Source organism: Schistocerca piceifrons, chromosome 8, assembly GCF_021461385.2.
Source record: "Schistocerca piceifrons isolate TAMUIC-IGC-003096 chromosome 8, iqSchPice1.1, whole genome shotgun sequence".
Taxonomy (NCBI): Eukaryota; Metazoa; Arthropoda; class Insecta; order Orthoptera; family Acrididae; genus Schistocerca; species Schistocerca piceifrons.
In genome coordinates this window covers 399,542,251-399,561,562 of record NC_060145.1, presented here as the reverse complement: position 1 = coordinate 399,561,562, position 19,312 = coordinate 399,542,251, and the positions used below count along the sequence as shown (strand labels likewise).

The window sequence follows — 19,312 nt, the reverse complement described above, 5'->3', positions numbered from 1 at the left end:
CTTGGAGGCCTAGCCACGGTGTCCCCGTCTCCTGACAGGATAAGGTAGAGGCAGCGGGTAGGAAACATTGTACATGTATGTAATTCTTTATTATTAACAATATTATTTGATTTATTCAATTAATTTTAATGTCCCAAAAGAAAGCAGGAATCATACCCCTAGACCAACGAGCCACCTCTCAGCCACCGAGGACACAGAGAATAGTGTGACTGCAGGGACTTAACTCTGGCACGTCTCCCGTGAGACCTACATTCGCAACTGATTGTCCCGCACTATATTCATAGTTTCTCTGCCCATTATACTCAATACTCGAGGCATTACTGCCGATTCCCGTAAGAGTACGGGCACTGTTTGTACATCTGTTGTGTCTAGGCGTGAGGTCTGAAACAGGATACGTAATGAATGCTATAAAGAAAAGTACGTAGCTTCTGTAATACTTAACTTTAATCCATCCTTTTGGTACATCTGGAGATTGTGGCGATACAAGTGAGACTCTTTAGATACATGCAATGTTACTAACGGCGCTTTGCTAGGTCGTAGCCATTGGCTTAGCTGAAGGCTATTCTAACTATCTGCTCGGCAAAGGAGCGAGGCTTCGTCAGTGTAGTCGCTAGCTACGTCGTCCGTACAACTGGGGCGAGTGCTAGTCCGTATCTCGAGACCTGCCTTGTGGTGGCGCTCGGTCTGCGATCACACAGTGGCGACACGTGGGTCCGACATGTACTAATGGACCGCGGCCGATTTGAAACTACCACCTAGCAAGTGTGGTGTCTGGCGGTGACACCACAACATCTGCACAGAAGAAGATGGTCAAATGGTCGGTGTTATATACCGGGTGATCAAAAAGTCAGTATAAATTTGAAAACTTAATAAACCACGGAATAATGTACATAGAGAGGTAAAAATTCACCCACATGCTTGGAATGACATGGGGTTTTATTAAAACCAAAATGCAGGATGGCGCTCCATCCCATGTTGCTATACGCGTGAAAGATCTCTTGCGCGCGCCGTTTGGTGATGATCGTGTGCTCAGCCGCCACTTTCCTCATGCTTGGCCTCCCAGGTCCCCAGACCTCAGTCCGTGCGATAATTGGCTTTGGGGCTACCTGAAGTCGCAAGTGTATCGTGATCGACCGACATCTCTAGGGATGCTGAAAGACAACATTCGACGCCAATGCCTCACCGTAACTCCGGACATGCTTTACAGTGCTGTTCACAACATTATTCCTCGACTACAGCTATTGTTGAGGAATGATGGTGGACATATTGAGCATTTCCTGTAAAGAACATCATCTTTGTTTTGTCTTACTTTGTTATGCTAGTTATTGCTATTCTGATCAGATGAAGCGCCATCTGTCAGACATTTTTTTAACTTTTATATTTTTTTGGTTCTAATAAAACCCCATGTCATTCCAAGCATGTGTGTCAATTTGTACCTCTCTATCTACATTATTCCGTGATTTATTCAATTTTCAAATTTATATTGACTTTTTGATCACCCAGTATATATATGTGGAGATGGTACCTGAGATACCATCTTCATATATACAATGTGTTTCTTATTATCAGCCGATAACTAGCTGTAGCAGCCCGTCATTAAAAGAGAGCTACAAAATAGCACTCAGAGTAGCAAGATGTAATAAATCTGTCAGAGATGGCGAGTTCATTAAAGAGTGCATTGTTCAGACAGCAGAACTCGTGACGGCACTGGAAGTACAAAAGTTTTCCGAAATTATTTTGTCGCGACAAACAATAACTCGTCGCATAACTGTCGTGGCATTGGACGTCTACAGACAGTTAACTGACAATGCCAGGGAATTCATCGTATTCTCAAATGCTTTGGACGAGTCGATCGACATTTCGGAGACGACACAACTTGCGATTCATGTTCGTGCAGCCGACATCACTTTGTACTTGACGGAAGAACTGTTAGATTCGGTACCAATGGAAGACTCAAGGAGAGGAATCGACTCTCTGAAAACGGTTGAAAATGCAGTTGAAGCAGGTGGCCTCAATTGGAACATGTTGATCTCAGTTACCACCGACAGAGCGCCAGCAATACGAGGGCCACAAAGTGGACTCGTAGCGTCGTAGCACAAAAAAATACAACAATCAACACACTATTTGTACGGAATGCGTGCATCAAGAGGCGCTTTGTGCTAAATTTTCAGGGATGGAGCACCTCATGAAACTGGTGATCCGAATAGTAAATTATCTAAAGTCACATGGGTTATTAGATCGTCAATTTCAATACTTATGATGGAACAGCAGGAACGGTATTGACACACACAGTGGTTACGGTTACTGCAAGCCATACCACAAGTTCGGAAACGGGGCCAAATTTCTAGTAGTTTACTGTCGAGTTGAGATTTTCACAAATGTTTTATTCGTATCTTACATAAGTTAGCAGTACAGCAATAAACAACCTTTTAAAACACGCCGCTAACGGCAATCAAGTAATTTAAGAAATTTATAGCAATACAACAGTTAAAAAAATTTTAAAAAACACAGAAGCCAGCAGTACGGCAATAAACTACCTTTTAAAACACGCCGCTAACGCCAATCGAAGTAATTTATAGCAATACAACATTTTTTAAAAAATTTAAATAACATTAGTAAACAGGCTACTAAAGTAAATACAGAACTTTGTTAATGAAGTACGGTGAGGAAGTGAAGCTACCAACACCACCATTAAAAAAAATTAAACAGGTCTCAGCAAACACGCGATTAATGGCAATAAAAGAAATTTACAACATGGAGGAATTTTAAAAAATTTTTAAACAAAAGTGTCCTGGAATATCATTAGAACATAACAAATATGACGTACCCGTGTAAGGCGGCCACAAATCACCCACTCAGGGATGCTCAGGCTAGGCAGAATACTGACCAATTTAAATACGCCCGTAAACACAATTTCCACTCTCAGGCTGGTCACTGCACCGACTTTTAGCCAGCGAAAACTTGTTATAAGATGGCTTAACTTGCTGACAGAATTAGAGCTAACCTCGTGCAAGGAAACATTACACCACACAGTCCTGAATGAGCGACCACATGATCAAACAACAAGAAGCATGAACCCACGACAGAACAGCGAAACGATTAAACTGCCAAAACTGAACCTCCCATCGGACAGTAACGAGAGGTGGAGGAAAGATCACTGTCTCCAATTACAACGGTGCCAGGGACAGGAAACCCGGTCGCCGGAGGCCACAAGGCAGAAGAGACGCTGGTTACACAAAATTATTACTTAATGATTAAACCTTCCACGAACTTAACATTCAATTATGCTCGAACAGGCAGTACACGACCTCCGATGGCAAGGATCCACACATCCGACCGCGCACGCGTCGCCAGCGTACCCAACACGCTACGGTCACGCGACAACACGCTCTCTCTCTGTCACCGGAGTTCACGTCTTCTCTGGAACGTTGACGGGTAGTGACCGCTGCTTCATGTTAGGTGTCTCCTTTTAAACTCCTGTGTTGAAACGGAGGATTTAAAGAAGCTTGTTAACGTCCCACTAAGGCGAAATGAACAGCAACTGCTTGTGGGGCGATTCTGTATACAACCAACACGCGGGGATTTCTTCCGGGGCCTGCCGGGGTGGCCGAGCGGTTCTAGGCACTAGGTCAGGAACCGCGTGAACGCTACGGTCGCAGGTTCGAATCCTGCCTGATGTCCTTAGGTTAGTTAGGTTTAAGTAGTTCTAAGTTCTAGGGGACTGATAATCTCAGAAGTTAAGTCCCTTAGTGCTCAGAGCCATTTGAACCATTTGAGCTCTTCCGTCAACTCGATCTGCGCGTTACACACAACCGACTTACATCACGTGGCGACTCGGTACAACCGACCACGCCTGCTTCGCGCTGGACAGCCACAGTGCCCTGCCGTCTCCACCACACTTTCCCACCGTGCAACTCCCTACTTCCGCGCCACCACGCGAGGTTACAACCGGTCAAAGATCTCACTTCCTCCATAGCAGTTTCCGGAAAGCAAAAACGCAGATATCGATAGCAGAGGGAAAAGACAACCAAGCAACCACTTAATGACAGACAACATATCAAACAAACATGTTAGGGGAAGAAAAGGAAAACCAATGCAATCTAAACACAAGGTGTAGCACGAGTCGATACACGGCTCAGGTATGGAGACGTGGTTTACTACAATGAAGTAAGTTGTTTAACCCGAGGGGCATGCTTGGAAAGATTTTTCGAGTTAAGACCTGCTATTGTTCAGTTTACGAAAGAAAAGGGAAAACAGGAACCAACATTAGAAGATCCGGAATGAATTGCAGACCTCGCCTTTGTAACTGACTTGACTGCTCGCTTGAACACCAATAATCAGTGGCGGGTGCTGTTTAAGAGCACCACAGCACGTGAATACCCTGACTTCCGACATCTTGTGGATTTATTGGTTATTTTTCTTTGAATGCTGTTAACGGCCTTGTCAAAGAGGGCGGAGGAGCGGATAGAGGTTCAGGGCACTCTCTTGTCATAGGGGTGGGAAATTGCCCCTAAAGGCGGAAGAATCAGCAATGATCAACGACATGAGGATGCAGAAGGCATTGGAAACCACTGCATTAAAGACACGTAACGTGTATCCACAGGACATGTGGCCTGTAATTGAAGAAGTGTCATGATGATCTCTCCATTGGCAAAAGATTCCGGAATAGTCCCCCATTCGGATCTCCGGGAGGGGACTGCCAAGGGGGATGTTACCATGAGAAAAAGATTGAATAATCAACGAAAGGATAACGTTCTACGAGTCGGGGCGCGGAATGTCAGAAGCTTGAACGTGGTAGGGAAACTAGAAAATCTGAAAAGGGAAATGCAAAGGCTCAATCTAGATATAGTAGGGGTCAGTGAAGTGAAGTGAAGTGAAGTGGAAGGAAGACAAGGATTTCTGGTCAGATGAGTATCGGGTAATATCAACAGCAGCAGAAAATGGTATAACAGGTGTAGGATTCGTTATGAATAGGAAAGTAGGGCAGAGGGTGTGTTACTGTGAACAGTTCAGTGACCGGGTTGTTCTAATCCGAATCGACAGCAGACCACCACCGACAACGATAGTTCAGGTATACATGCCGACGTCGCAAGCTGAAGATGAACAGATAGAGAAAGTGTATGAGGATATTGAAAGAGTAATGCAGTATGTAAAAGGGGACGAAAATCTAATAGTCATGGGCGACTGGAATGCAGTTGTAGGGGAAGGAGTAGAAGAAAAGGTTACAGGAGAATATGGGCTTGGGACAAGGAATGAAAGAGGAGAAAGACTAATTGAGTTCTGTAACAAGTTTCAGCTAGTAATAGCGAATACCCTGTTCAAGAATCACAAGAGGAAAAGGCCGGGAGATACGGGAAGATTTCAATTAGATTACATCATGGTCAGACAGAGATTCCGAAATCAGATACTGGATTGTAAGGCGTACCCAGGAGCAGATATAGACTCAGATCACAATATAGTAGTGATGAAGAGTAGGCTGAAGTTAATGACATTAGTCAGGAAGAATCAATACGCAAAGAAGTGGGAAACGGAAGTACTAAGGAATGACGAGATACGCTTGAAGTTCTCTAACGCTATAGATACAGCAATAAGGAATAGCACAGTAGGCAGTACAGTTGAAGAGGAATGGACATCTCTAAAAAGGGCCATCACAGAAGTTGGAAAGGAAAACATAGGTACAATGAAGGTAGCTGCGAAGAAACCATGGGTAACAGAAGAAATACTTCAGTTGGTTGATGAAAGAAGGAAGTACAAACATGTTCCGGGAAAATCAGGAATACAGAAATACAAGTCGCTGAGGAATGAAACAAATAGGAAGTGCAGGGAAGCTAAGACGAAATGGCAGCAAGATAAATGTGAAGACATCGAAAAAGATATGATTGTCGGAAGGACAGACTCAGCACACAGGAAAGTCAAAACAAACTTTGGTGACATTAAAAGCAACGGTGGTAACATTAAGAGTGCAACGGGAATTCCACTGTTAAATGCAGAGGAGAGAGCAGATAGGTGGAAAGAATACACTGAAAGCCTCTATGAGGGTGAAGATTTGTCTGATGTGATAGAAGAAGAAACAGGAGTCGATTTAGAAGAGATAGGGGATCCAGTATTAGAATCGGAATTTAAAAGAGCTTTGGAGGACAAGGCAGAAGGGATAGATAACATTCCATCAGAATTTCTAAAATCATTGGGGGAAGTGGCAACAAAACGACTATTCACATTGGTGTGTAGAATATATGAGTCTGGCGATATACCAACTGACTTTCGGAAAAGCATCATCCACACAATTCCGAAGACGGCAAGAGCTGACAAGTGCGAGAATTATCGCACAATCAGCTTAACAGCTCATGCATCAATAATATACAGAAGAATGGAAAAGAAAATTGAGAATGCGCTAGGTGACGATCAGTTTGGCTTTAGGAAAAGTAAAGGGACGAGAGAGGCAATTCTGACGTTACGGCTAATAATGGAAGCAAGGCTAAAGAAAAATCAAGACATTTTCATAGGATTTGTCGACCTGGAAAAAGCGTTCGACAATATAAAATGGTGCAAGCTGTTCGAGATTCTGAAAAAAGTAGGGGTAAGCTATAGGGAGAGACGGGTAATATACAATATGTACAACAACCAAGAGGGAATAATAAGAGTGGACGATCAAGAACGAAGTGCTCGTATTAAGAAGGGTGTAAGACAAGGCTGTAGCCTTTCAACCCTACTCTTCAATCTGTACATCGAGGAGGCAATGATGGAAATAAAAGAAAGGTTCAGGAGTGGAATTAAAATACAAGGTGGAAGGATATCAATGATACGATTCGCTGATGATATTGCTATCCCGAGTGAAAGTGAAGAAGAATTAAATGATCTGCTGAACGGAATGAACAGTCTAATGAGTACACAGTATGGTTTGAGAGTAAATCGGAGAAAGACGAAGGTAATGAGAAGTAGTAGAATTGAGAACAGCGAGAAACTTAACATCAGGATTGATGGTCACGAAGTCAATGAAGTTAAGGAATTCTGCTACCTAGACAGTAAAATAACCAATGACGGACGGAGCAAGGAGGACATCAAAAGCAGACTCGCTATGGCGAAAAAGGCATTTCAGGCCAAGAGAAGTCTACTAATATCAAATACCGGCCTTAATTTGAGGAAGAAATTTCTGAGGATGTACGTCTGGAGTACAGCATTGTATGGTAGTGAAACATGGACTATGGGAAAACCGGAACAGAAGAGAATCGAAGCATTTGAGATGTGGTGCTATAGACGAATGTTGAAAATTAGGTGGACTGATAAGGTAAGGAATGAGGAGGTTCTACGCAGAATCGGAGAGGAAAGGAATATGTGGAAAACACTGATAAGGAGAAGGGACAGGATGATAGGACATCTGCTAAGACATGAGGGAATGACTTCCATGGTACTAGAGGGAGCTGTAGAGGGCAACAACTGTAGAGGAAGACAGAGATTGGAATACGTCAAGCGAATAATTGAGGACGTGGGTTGCAAGTGCTACTCTGAGATGAAGAGGTTAGCACAGGAAAGGAATTCGTGGCGGGCCGCATCAAACCAGTCAGTAGACTGATGACCAAAAAAAAAATCGTAACTTCGACACTGCACACTGAAAGATACGGCACTCAAATCTGCCGTGCTACTGCTCCTCTCCTCTAGACTCAGTGAAACTTGGCATCAGGCTTGCGAGCGCACTTTAAGTTGTGCACGTTTAAGGATCTTTTGCGCATTGGCAACTCTGGTGACGTAATTGACTTAAGGGCCAGCCAGATACATACGAATCTGATAAAAAACGTGCACAGTTCGCGATGTGCACAGCTGGCCCTTGCCACTCAACTATGCGCCAGTGCCACCAGATGGTAGCAAACTGGTGCAGTCTTTTATCCCCGTCCGCTCGGCATAAATCCTCAGATATGCTAATTCATTCAGTATACGCGGTAGTAAAATTAGATCGTACGTCAGTATATGTTAAAGTTGAACTTACAGTAAACCTATTTTGTGGGTTTCTGAATGAGTTATAGTATGTCGCTATGAATGTTATCGTACAGTAATCCATTTGAGGCACTGAGAATCATAAGGGTCTAAACCACACCACTGTCGAACGTGAGACTTATTTTCCCATCATCTGTCCAGGTTCCCCCACCTGCCCTCGGCTTTGGTATGTCATATTTGCTAACTTTTTATAGCAGTGTTCAAGTGAATGTTCAGTGTTGTTCGTCTTTCCAAAGTGTTGCGAACAGAAATCATGCTGTCGCTGGGTGTGAATTTTATGTCTCTTGCGAACAGAAACCAGACTGTCGCCGTGTTTGTAATTGTCTGCCTATTATTTTACCTGTCTGCTTCATATGCATTTTATTAGCACCATCATCCCTTTGTTCTATGTTTTTAGTTCCACGATTTTTCCGCCATGTTTCCATTTAAGTCTCCGATTTTATCGCCTGTTTTTATTATTTATTATCTTCATATTTTTAAAACAAATTCTGTAGGCTGAACAGCAGCATACTAAGCTGCTGCCAGCCCGCCCTCTTCGGGGGGAATCGAAACTCAATAAAGGAAAAAGAAAACGTGAGACTGTAGTATTAATTCATGCTTCTGAAATCCATTGATCTTATGGTGGGTCAGGTTTATCTGTGCTGTAGGCCCACATTCTATGTATGAAAATTCACGAAAAGCTGTATCACATTCACTTAAATGTGGGATCGACGGCGGTGTGGTTTAGTCCCTTATGGACCTCAGCGACTCAACTGACCATGTTGGTAGACAATACTACTCAAGTTCAGTCATTTCGACAAACATCACTTCATGTTTGGAGTTGGTTGTTTACTGTTCGGGAATCGGCTTTCGAGTGCATTGTATCTATTTTAAATGCCAACAGAAAAGTAAAGCTGTGAGGACAGGTCGTGAGTCGTACTTTAGGAGCTCAGTCAGTAGAGCACTTGTCCGCGAAAGGCAAAGGTCCCGAGTTCGAGCCTCGGTCTGGCACACAGCTTTAATCTGCCAGGAAGTTTCATATCAGCGTACACTCCGCTGCAGAGTGAAAATCTCATTCTGCGAACAGAAAACTAAATTACCAGAAGAGTTAGCCGCGAAGGAACTAGGGCCTCCAAGAACATTTCCTTTGATTGATAGAGTGACGAAATGAAATAAGGGTTACTACAAGTGAACATTTAACAGGGAAGTGTACATTTAGCTCAAGTTGTTGTGTGGGTGCAACATAAGAATATCTGATTTTCAGCCCGGAAGTAAATTCGTGAACAAATATATCTGTTACAGATCCTGTACATTTGCCAGAAAAAACGGAAAAGCACTTCCACTTACACAAAAATGTGAAATGTAAGGTTGCGAAAGTTTACATATTATTTCGTCACTGCCCTAAACTGTACTTAATTACATACAAAACAACAAAATTCCACAAAACTAGTTCTTTCTTTTGTCATATAAGATTTGCATCTTATTCTTTCCTTTCTCAGACGTTATGTCTAGTTAAAAATGGAAAGTGACACGGACCTTGATCAAGCGTGACTTCCTTTTAACTGTACGGTATATGTTACATTGCATTTAGGAACTTTCGGGTAATTGAACATTTATCAATAATTACAGATTTCTGTAGTTGTATATATACGTTTGGATGTAGCTGTATTGCATTGATGTACTGGTGGATATTGTGTGGTATGACTCCTGTAGTTGATAGTATAATTGGTATAATGTCAACTTTATCCTGATGCCACATGTCCTTGACTTCCTCAGCCAGTTGGAAGTATTTTTCAATTTTTTCTCCTGTTTTCTTCTGTATATTTGTTGTATTGGATATGGATATTTCGATTAGTTGTGTAAATTTCTTCTTTTTATTGGTGAGTATGATGTCAGGATTGTTATGTAGTGTTGCTTTATCTATTATAATGGTTCTGTTCCAGTATAATTTGTATTCATCATTCTCCAGTACATTTTGTGGTGCATACTTGTATGTAGGAACGTGTTGTTTTATTAGTTTATGTTGTATGGCAAGTTGTTGATGTATTATTTTTGCTACATTGTCATGTCTTCTGGGGTATTCTGTATTTGCTAGTATTGTACATCCGCTTGTGATGTGATCTACTGTTTCTATTTGTTGTTTGTAAAGTCTGCATTTATCTGTTGTGGTATTGGGATCTTTAATAATATGCTTGCTGTAATATCTGGTGTTTATTGTTTGATCCTGTATTGCAATCATGAATCCTTCCGTCTCACTTTATATATTGCCTTTTCATAGCCATGTGTTGGATGCGTCTTAATCTATGTGTGGCTCTGTTAGATGATACGGGTGCTTACCATGTAGTGTTTTCTTTTTCCAATTTACTTTCTTCGTATCTGTTGATGTTATGTGATCTAAAGGGTTCTAGAAGTGGTTATGAAACTGCAGTGGCGTAGCCGATGTATTTATATGAGTGATTGCTTTGTGTATTTTGCTAGTTTCTGCTCGTTCTATAAAGAATTTTCTTAAATTGTCTACCTGTCCATAATGTAGGTTTTTATGTTATTATTATTATTATTATTATTATTATTATTACTGTTATGTTATTATTATTATTATTATTATTATTATTATTATTATTATTATTATTACTGTTATTATTACTCTTGGCAGTGGCTGTACTCGTATAAATTTGTTAATATGTGTAACTGTTATACAGCAGAGGCTATTAATTTCACTCTCTCAAATTTATCTATATCTAAAAATTTGTGAACACCTAAATGTACACTCACAAGCCGCCAGTATGAGTAACAAGGCGTTGCAATGCAAGAAGCAATGAATATCAGATTTAATGGGAAAAGTGGATGCATTTAAAATGAGAATTACGTTGTAGAAGGGACAACTTCTGAAAAACAACACCGTCTGATTCCCTAAGCTCTCTGGTGTTAAAGAAATGCGCATTTTAAACAGTTCATTTCGATGTTGGAAGAAATACACGAAGACTATTCAAATAGTTTTCAGAACACTGCCAACATCGTATCTGTTTTAAGATTTTTTCAAGACCATTTGCCGTATCAGTTGAAAACGCACTTCATTCATTTCCAAACGGAACTAATCGATCTAAAGTGTAACTTTTCCTATTAAAAGACAAATTCTATCACTTTAAAGCTAGCCGGGAGTTGTACGAAGGTTCTCCTCGGGGAGAAAAAATGGTTCAGATAGCTCTAAGCACTATGGGACTTAACGTCTGAGGTCATCCGTCCCCTAGACTGAGAACTACAGGGCTATTACAAATGATTGAAGCGATTTCATAAATTCACTGTAGCTCCATTCATTGACATATGGTCACGACACACTGCAGATACGTAGAGAAACTCATAAAGTTTTGTTCGGCTGAAGCCGCACTTCAGGTTTCTGCCGCCAGAGCGCTCGAGAGCGCAGTGAGACAAAATGGCGACAGGAGCCGAGAAAGCGTATGTCGTGCTTGAAATGCACTCACATCAGTCAGTCATAACAGTGCAACGACACTTCAGGACGAAGTTCAACAAAGATCCACCAACTGCTAACTCCATTCGATGATGGTATGCGCAGTTTAAAGCTTCTGGATGTCTCTGTAAGGGGAAATCAACGGGTCGGCCTGCAGTGAGCGAAGAAACGGTTGAACGCGTGCGGGCAAGTTTCACGCGTAGCCCGCGGAAGTCGACGAATAAAGCAAGCAGGGAGCTAAACGTACCACAGCCGACGGTTTGGAAAATCTTACGGAAACGGATAAAGCAGAAGCCTTACCGTTTACAATTGCTACAAGCCCTGACACCCGATGACAAAGTCAAACGCTTTGAATTTTCGGCGTGGTTGCAACAGCTCATGGAAGAGGATGCGTTCAGTGCGAAACTTGTTTTCAGTGATGAAGCAACATTTTTTCTTAATGGTGAAGTGAACAGACACAATGTGCGAATCTGGGCGGTAGAGAATCCTCACTCATTCGTGCAGCAAATTCGCAATTCACCAAAAGTTAACGTGTTTCGTGCAATCTCACGGTTTAAAGTTTATGGCCCCTTTTTCTTCTGCGAAAAAAACGTTACAGGACACGTGTATCTGGACATGCTGGAAAATTGGCTCATGCCACCAAAAAAAAATGGTTCAAATGGCTCTGAGCACTATGGGACTCAACTGCTGAGGTCATTAGTCCCCTAGAACTTAGAACTAGTTAAACCTAACTAACCTAAGGACATCACAAACATCCATGCTCAAGGCAGGACGCGAACCTGCGACCGTAGCGGTCTTGCGGTTCCAGACTGCAGCGCCTTTAACCGCACGGCCACTGCGGCCGGCTCCTCGGGAAGACTTGGCTCCATGTTTGGACCAACTTATATTTGCGAAAGATTGTTTTCAATAATGAAACTAAACAAGTCACGATTACGTGGCAGCCTCAGTGACAACAATCTGATAACCTACCTGCTTCTGTCAGTGTGCTGACACTTTATTATGTCTTCAGTAAAAGTAATTAGATAATGATGAACATTTTGTTTCGTTTTGTGACATATTATGTTGACAACTGTAGCCATGGCACTGTCGGTAGGGAAGTGCTAGGTAATTTTTTTTTCCTTTCAATTGTAATTATGATAATTTATTCCATTCCTAACTGTATGCTACAGAGACTATTTTTTGCCTCTTTTTCTATACATCAACAGAAATATAAGAATTTTACATGAACAAAGTGGCCCGCACAATATGACTCATATAATGCAGCTGCAAACTCAACCATTTTATTTGTATTTTTAATTGTCTCTTGTAGCAATAGTCAGTAACAGTATAATACAATTCGCCATGCCACATAACTTGAGTTTTTCTAATTTCCTAATAGAGCGTAATATGAAACCAAGCCGCATGCAAGCCAGTCTGTGTTCCTTGCGCAACTGCACTGCCGTCTAAGCCTCGTGTTTGCAGTTCCCGCTCAGACAGCATAACGTGATGATGGGGGAAACGTGCTCTGGCACACACACACACACACACACACACACACACACACACACACACACACACACACACACACACACACACAGAGAGAGAGAGAGAGAGAGAGAGAGAGAGAGACCCGTATGCCAAAGCGCTGCCCGCGCGTGCTGTGTTTCTGGCCGGCCCTGTTCTATGCCTTTCACCAACTTGGATATTGATGGCCCCAGGCTTGTATTAGATTTACCGTCATACAGGAAGAAAAACACTCAGTGACTGTCTGCTCAGCACTGTTCCCTGCTTACCAAAAGAACTTGTCACATCGCAGTCGGGTCTCTCTCTTCCCCTACATACGCTGTACAACTCCCTGACGTATCTTGGAAATTATTCTCTGATGTCTTAACACATATCCTATCATATTGTCCCTTCTTCTTGCCGTATTCCTCCCCAAATCTCCGGAGAACTTCTTCATTCAACATTCCACCTAATATCCGACACCCTTCTATAGGACCATATCTCAAATGCTTCGATTCTTTTGTTTTCTGGTTTTCCCATACTCCACGATTTACTTCAATACTTTCTCAGGAATTTCTTCCTCGAGTGCTCATTAAACTGTATGCTGTTTGATGCTAGCAAAACTTATTTTGACCAGGAAAACCGTTCCCCTTTGCTAGTATGCTTTTTATGTCCTCTTTGCTGCGTTCATCATGTTGTACTTTGCTTCCAAGATAGTAGAACTCCTTCACTTCTTCCTCTTCGTGGTCCTCAGTTTTGATGTTAAGTTCATCGCTAATCTCATTACTTTTTTTCTAGGGTTTACTTTTAATCCACAGCGTCTGCTCAATACACTCTTCATTCCATTCAACAGGTCCTACAGTTCTTTCCTACTTTCACTTGGTACAGCGATGCTATCAGCGAAACTCATCATTAATTTCCTTTCACCATGATTTTTAATCCTATTCCTCAATATATTTTCTATTTATGTCATTGGTTCATCGATGTGTAAATTGACTAAGGATCAAAGACTACATCCTTACGTTTGTACTGCCCCAAAGTGTGTCGCGGCAGTTTCGCATTTAGCTTCTATTCTTTGGGAGCATTACAGTATATCTTATGCCTGCATAAACGTTCAAGTTTTGTTAGTGAATAAATCAAGAGTCAAATCCAACGATACTTCTTTTCAAATACCGCTTATGTGTTATAACAAAATCTGGATGCTTACAGTAGATCCACCACTCTGGTAAAGGTCAATTTTATTAATATTGCGTTTATACTACTAAGTATAAAGAAATCCTTAAGCAAATATATTCTTATACTCCCAAAATTTACGCTACGTACGCCTCCAAACTGTTTAAATTATGAAATATGATAATAATCTCTAACTGCGAAAATCGCTAAATTTATACTAAATATTTATAATTTTTATTAATTATATCTAGTAAGTGGAATGATTTTCTTTTCTTTATTTACCGTACAGTTGTATAAGAACCGTAAGGTCCGTCTTCCCAAAAGCAATAATTAAGTGCCGGCCGGAGTGACAGAGCGGTTCTAGGCGCTACGGTCTGGAACCGCGCGACCGCTACGCTCGCAGGTTCGAATCCTGCCTCGGGCATGGATGTGTGTGTGATGTCTAGGTTTAAGCAGTTCTAAGTTCTAGGGGACTGATAACCTCAGCAGTTAAGTCCCATAGTGCTCAGAGCCATTTGAACCAGCCAATAATTAAGTACTACAACCGAGTGAGTTGGTGCAGTGGTTAGCACACTGGACTTGCATTCGGAAGGACAACAGTTCAAACCTGCGTCCGGACATCCTGATTTAGATCTTCCGTGATGTACTTAAATAGCTTCAGGCAGATGCCAGAATGGTTCCGTCGAAAAGGCACGGTCGATTTCCTTCCCAATCCTAATCCGATGGGGCCGACGACCTCATTCTTTGATCGCCTCCCCAAAATCAACCAACCTAAATGTTACGCGCAATAGATCTTCTCGTAATAAGTACCTTTCCTTTTTTTCTTAGCGTATCAGTAACTCAGCGATATTGTACTACGCTAGAGATCACTCATGTTCACCACTCATTATTATTTCTATCAAAATACTTTTTAGTCAGTTTAAATGATATAAAGATAATTATTTTCTACAGCTTTACTCAAAATAATTTCGTTGAATACTCCCTTAAACTGATTTCGATTGTTAAAAATGTTTGTTACTTCAGATCTCAGTCATTTGCATGTATGTTTTGTAATTAATTTCGAGTATTACATTGCGATCGCTGACTTTCTCCAATAGTGTAATAAAATATAATTTGGTTTTTTAAATCTCGCTTTCATTATCAAGCACAACGTCATAACTACTTCTCCAGTGCTTTTACTTTTTCGAAAGTCAAACCGTTCACCATGTAACAAATGAAAGCTTACACCTAGTTATAAATAGTATCAATAAGCAATTCATTTGAAGAAATTAAATGAAAGGGATATCAAGCTCAGCGCCACATATCCAACACGGAACCTCTGTGTTGCAGACCTCTCCGTGGGCGTCATCAGCGTCTTGACTGACATCGTCTGGAGGATGACCGTCTCGTGGAATGCGGGCAACGCTGCCTGCAAAATCATTCGGTTCCTGCAGGTAAGCACATCCACAAGTTTCACGCGTGCTTCATTTTGCGGATGTTCTTTCTGCAATGTTTGTTCCATCCGCGCCAAGGATTCCTAGTAACGGCCGGTGCTCATTCACGGTTTGGGGACTATTCTGTTTTTATTCTGTGGCCTGGAGGAGGAAGAAAAGGAGGAGGAGTTGATTAGTGTTTGACGGTCAGTCGACAATGAGGTCATTAGAGACGGAGCACAAGCTCAGACTAGGGAAGGATGGAGAAGGTGTTTCGAAGGAACCACTGCGGCATTTGCCATAAGCGATCAAGGGAAATCACGAAAAACCTAAATCAGGATGGACGGAAAGGGATGGAACCGTCGTCCTCTCCAAATACGAGTCCAGCGGGCTAACGTTGTGCTACACCGCTTGATGCTGTGGCGAGATGCGCATCCCGTAGACATTGTGTCTACGGGATGCGCATCTCGCCACAGCATCAAGCGGTGTCGATTTTCTTGAGGAAGGTCGTGTATGTAATCTGTTCAAGAAACTCGTTTGACACTACATTTATTACTTGGGAATTTAAGTTAGTCCCCGAAACAAGAGCGAAACAGAAATTACATATTAGCACTTCACTTTTCGGCCGAGTTAATTTTAATGCAAGCCTTTCAAACAGTATTTTCATCATGGCAACGACAACAGCAACCGTTATGAAATTGTCTCGAACGAAAAACAGCCCACAGTTGTACTAAATTATGTTTATTTTGAACCTTGACCATGGTTTCTGCTATAATAATAATAGAAGTCATACACACTAATAAATATATATATAATTTTACTTATGTTATTTTATTGCTCTTGACGCAGCTGCTGGGCTAAGACACTTTCCATTGATTAATGTCTATGACTTCTGAAGAAGGCTATATTATTATAGCAGAAACCATGGTCAAGGTTTAAAATAAACATAATTTAGTACAACTTTGGGCTGTTTTTCATTCGAGACAGTTTCAAACAGTGAGTGTTGATGGTCTCGGAGATGGTGTTGTTGACTGTTAGAAAGGCCAGGAGCCCAGAAATACCTTGCTGGGAGGTAGTTGACGGTTAGAACCAGCCAGCCAGTGGCAACCTGACAGACAATGGTAATTTCCCTAGAACTCGCTTGTAAAACGGACATAGCTTTTTATAGGAAAGGCCGTGTATGGTGGCAATAGACAATAATATCCGTTTTCGAAGTATTTTCTTTCTGAGACAGAGATGTTAAGCAGAACGCCGTACTATCACTCAAGCTCACTTTTGCTGCTCTCCCAGAGTAGTCAACACATTGCGCCTGCAAAGTCCATGAAGGAGTATCTCGTAGTAGACCCATGTTGGCATAAGTCTGCGTCTAAGACCTCATGCACTTATGAGTATTGAGAGCCTTTGAAACTCGAGTACCGTTGGCGGAACTTAAATGACCGACGTGATTCACGGAATCGGAAACGAACTGCAGGCCGCCGTCTGCATAACACGGTGAGATGTGAAGGCTCACACGCTGGGTAACACGTCATCAGTCTGCACTGTTGCTCCTCATTTCTGGTGTATCTCTCTCTCTCTCTCGTCTCAACACTATAGTGGCTTCTTTGACATCATTTTGTAACTTTTATTTTTAACTTATGCTTGATCACATGTGAAACTTGATACTGATTACTAGTGCTTAATATGTCATATTTTTACTCTTTGTTTGATTATTAGAGGATACACCCAGATTAAACGACACGAACAGTTATTATCTTCTTCACACATACAGACTATAGGTACGGGCAACTTTCTTATTTCACCGCAGACAACTCGCATTCACCTTTTCGCTCTATATGCCAAACTTTGGAAACATACAACAGACACTGCGTTTTACCAACTTTCCAACATCCCCTGTAAAACGTCTGCTTTCAATAATTCTACATGAAAAGTAATGAGAGGTAGCAGAGACGAGAACAGCGAAAAACTTAACATGAGAATTGGAGACATCAAAATACCCCATGATGGATGGAGCAAGGAGGACACAAAAAGCAAACTAGCACTGGCAAAAGGCCGTTCTTACAGTACCAAACATAGGCTTTAATTTGGGAAATAAATTTCTTATAATGGACGTCGGGAGCACAGCGTTGTATTGTGGTGAAACATGGACTGTTGGAAAAACGGAACAGAAGAGAATAGAAGCGTTTGAGATGTGGTGCTACAGAAGAATGTCCAGAATTAGGCGGGGACTGTAAGGAAAGAAATGAGGAGGTTCTCTGTAGAATCGGAAGGAATCTATGGAAAAAACTGCCAGGAAGAAGGGACGGGTTAACAGGGCATCTGTTAAGATATCAGCGATTAAATTCCACGGTACTACAGAGACCTGTAGAGGGTAAAGCTGTAGAGGAAGACAGAGACTGGAATTCATCCAGCAAATAAATGAGGACACAGGTGGCATTTGCTATTCTGACATGAAAAGATTGTTGTAGAAGAGGAATCTCACACCAGTCACAAGGCTGATGAATCAAAAACAAAAAAAGGTATAAGTTTCACATTTTTGGCTAATATTATAGTAAACAGTTATTTAATGCTTTTCCAAAACAGCAATCATGGTAATGTTTTCGTATTAGCAATTCTAAATTTCTCAAACTTTGATCTTTGTAAAGCTTAGACATTATGTCTGGCTGTTGCTCTTCTGTACAACAACATTTCATCTTAGACAATTCTCTCTATTGTTCACTAACGTAGTGGAATTTCACATTTATATATTTGCTTAAAGTAATAAATTTCCTCGTTTTATCATTTTCATAGCATTTTGACTGTCTATATGAAGAACGGTCATCACTTCCGTTCTGGACAGCTCTTGCAGTAGGATCTTGATGCATTCTACTTCTTTGGTACATCCTGCTGTGGAAATGCATTCTGCTTCAGTTGATGAAATAGCTATAACACTCTGTTTCTTCATTTTCACTGTTACACTGATAAGACTTCCAAAAGTTTGAAATAAGGGCCACAATTTTTGTTTAGTTGTATTTTATCTAATGACCAGAAGAAATACAGGCTTAGCAGTAGCGGAGGTACTGCCATGGAGGAGGAGAGCATACTGCACACAAGCAGAGACACAGACATGGAAGTCATGTTGACAAATAACAAGAAGCACCTCATTCTACAAAAAATTTCTCATTGATAAAACCACGACCGAAAAGAAACAGCTCCGAAACGATGAACCAAACTTACATATCCAAAATCAGTCCCCAACGTCAACGACCAGCCCAATTGCCCCCCCCCCCCTCAAAAAAAAAAAAAAACCGTACAGCTTTCTTCAACTCCTAACACAGTTTTTGCAATAACCGCGCGCGCTAGCAAGCGCTCACACGCTCACAATCATACGCACTTAAAGTGCACTAAAAAGAATTGCTTGTGTGATGTTGGTAGTACTCACAACCAACACTCACGAATAACAGATAAACACCAAAACAACATAGTGATGAATGCAAAACATGTAAATCAGCAATAAAACATCTGCGAGAATGTATTGTGCAAAGTGAAGCGCAAAGAACGCGATTGGAGCAAGAGGAAAAGTGCGTTCCCAAATGCTGGAAAAATGTAAAGGGTGAAATAGAAGCTTTTTCGACTAAAACCTCCGTAGTGACGAGTGTGGTGCGATATTAAGCTGGTTGTCGAGTGGAAACATACTGGGACCACAAAATAAAATGTACGAGAACACTGACTGATTGACACCAAAAAAAGTAAACCTTTTACAGTTATAAAATACACTGTTAAATATGACTATTAACAGGCTATTCCAGAACGTCAGTTGATACCCTTTAGAAAC

At 41.4% G+C, this 19,312-nt stretch overlaps 1 protein-coding gene across 1 annotated transcript in view; it reads left to right on the top strand.

Moving 5' to 3' along the window:
• LOC124711872 (cardioacceleratory peptide receptor-like) overlaps nucleotides 1-19,312 on the top strand; it is a 432,968-nt gene that overhangs the window by 286,706 nt on the left and 126,950 nt on the right. The window contains exon 3 of the mRNA XM_047242110.1: nucleotides 15,419-15,522. Coding sequence (XP_047098066.1) covers nucleotides 15,419-15,522 — 104 coding nt within the window. The remainder of the gene's footprint in view (nucleotides 1-15,418; nucleotides 15,523-19,312) is intronic.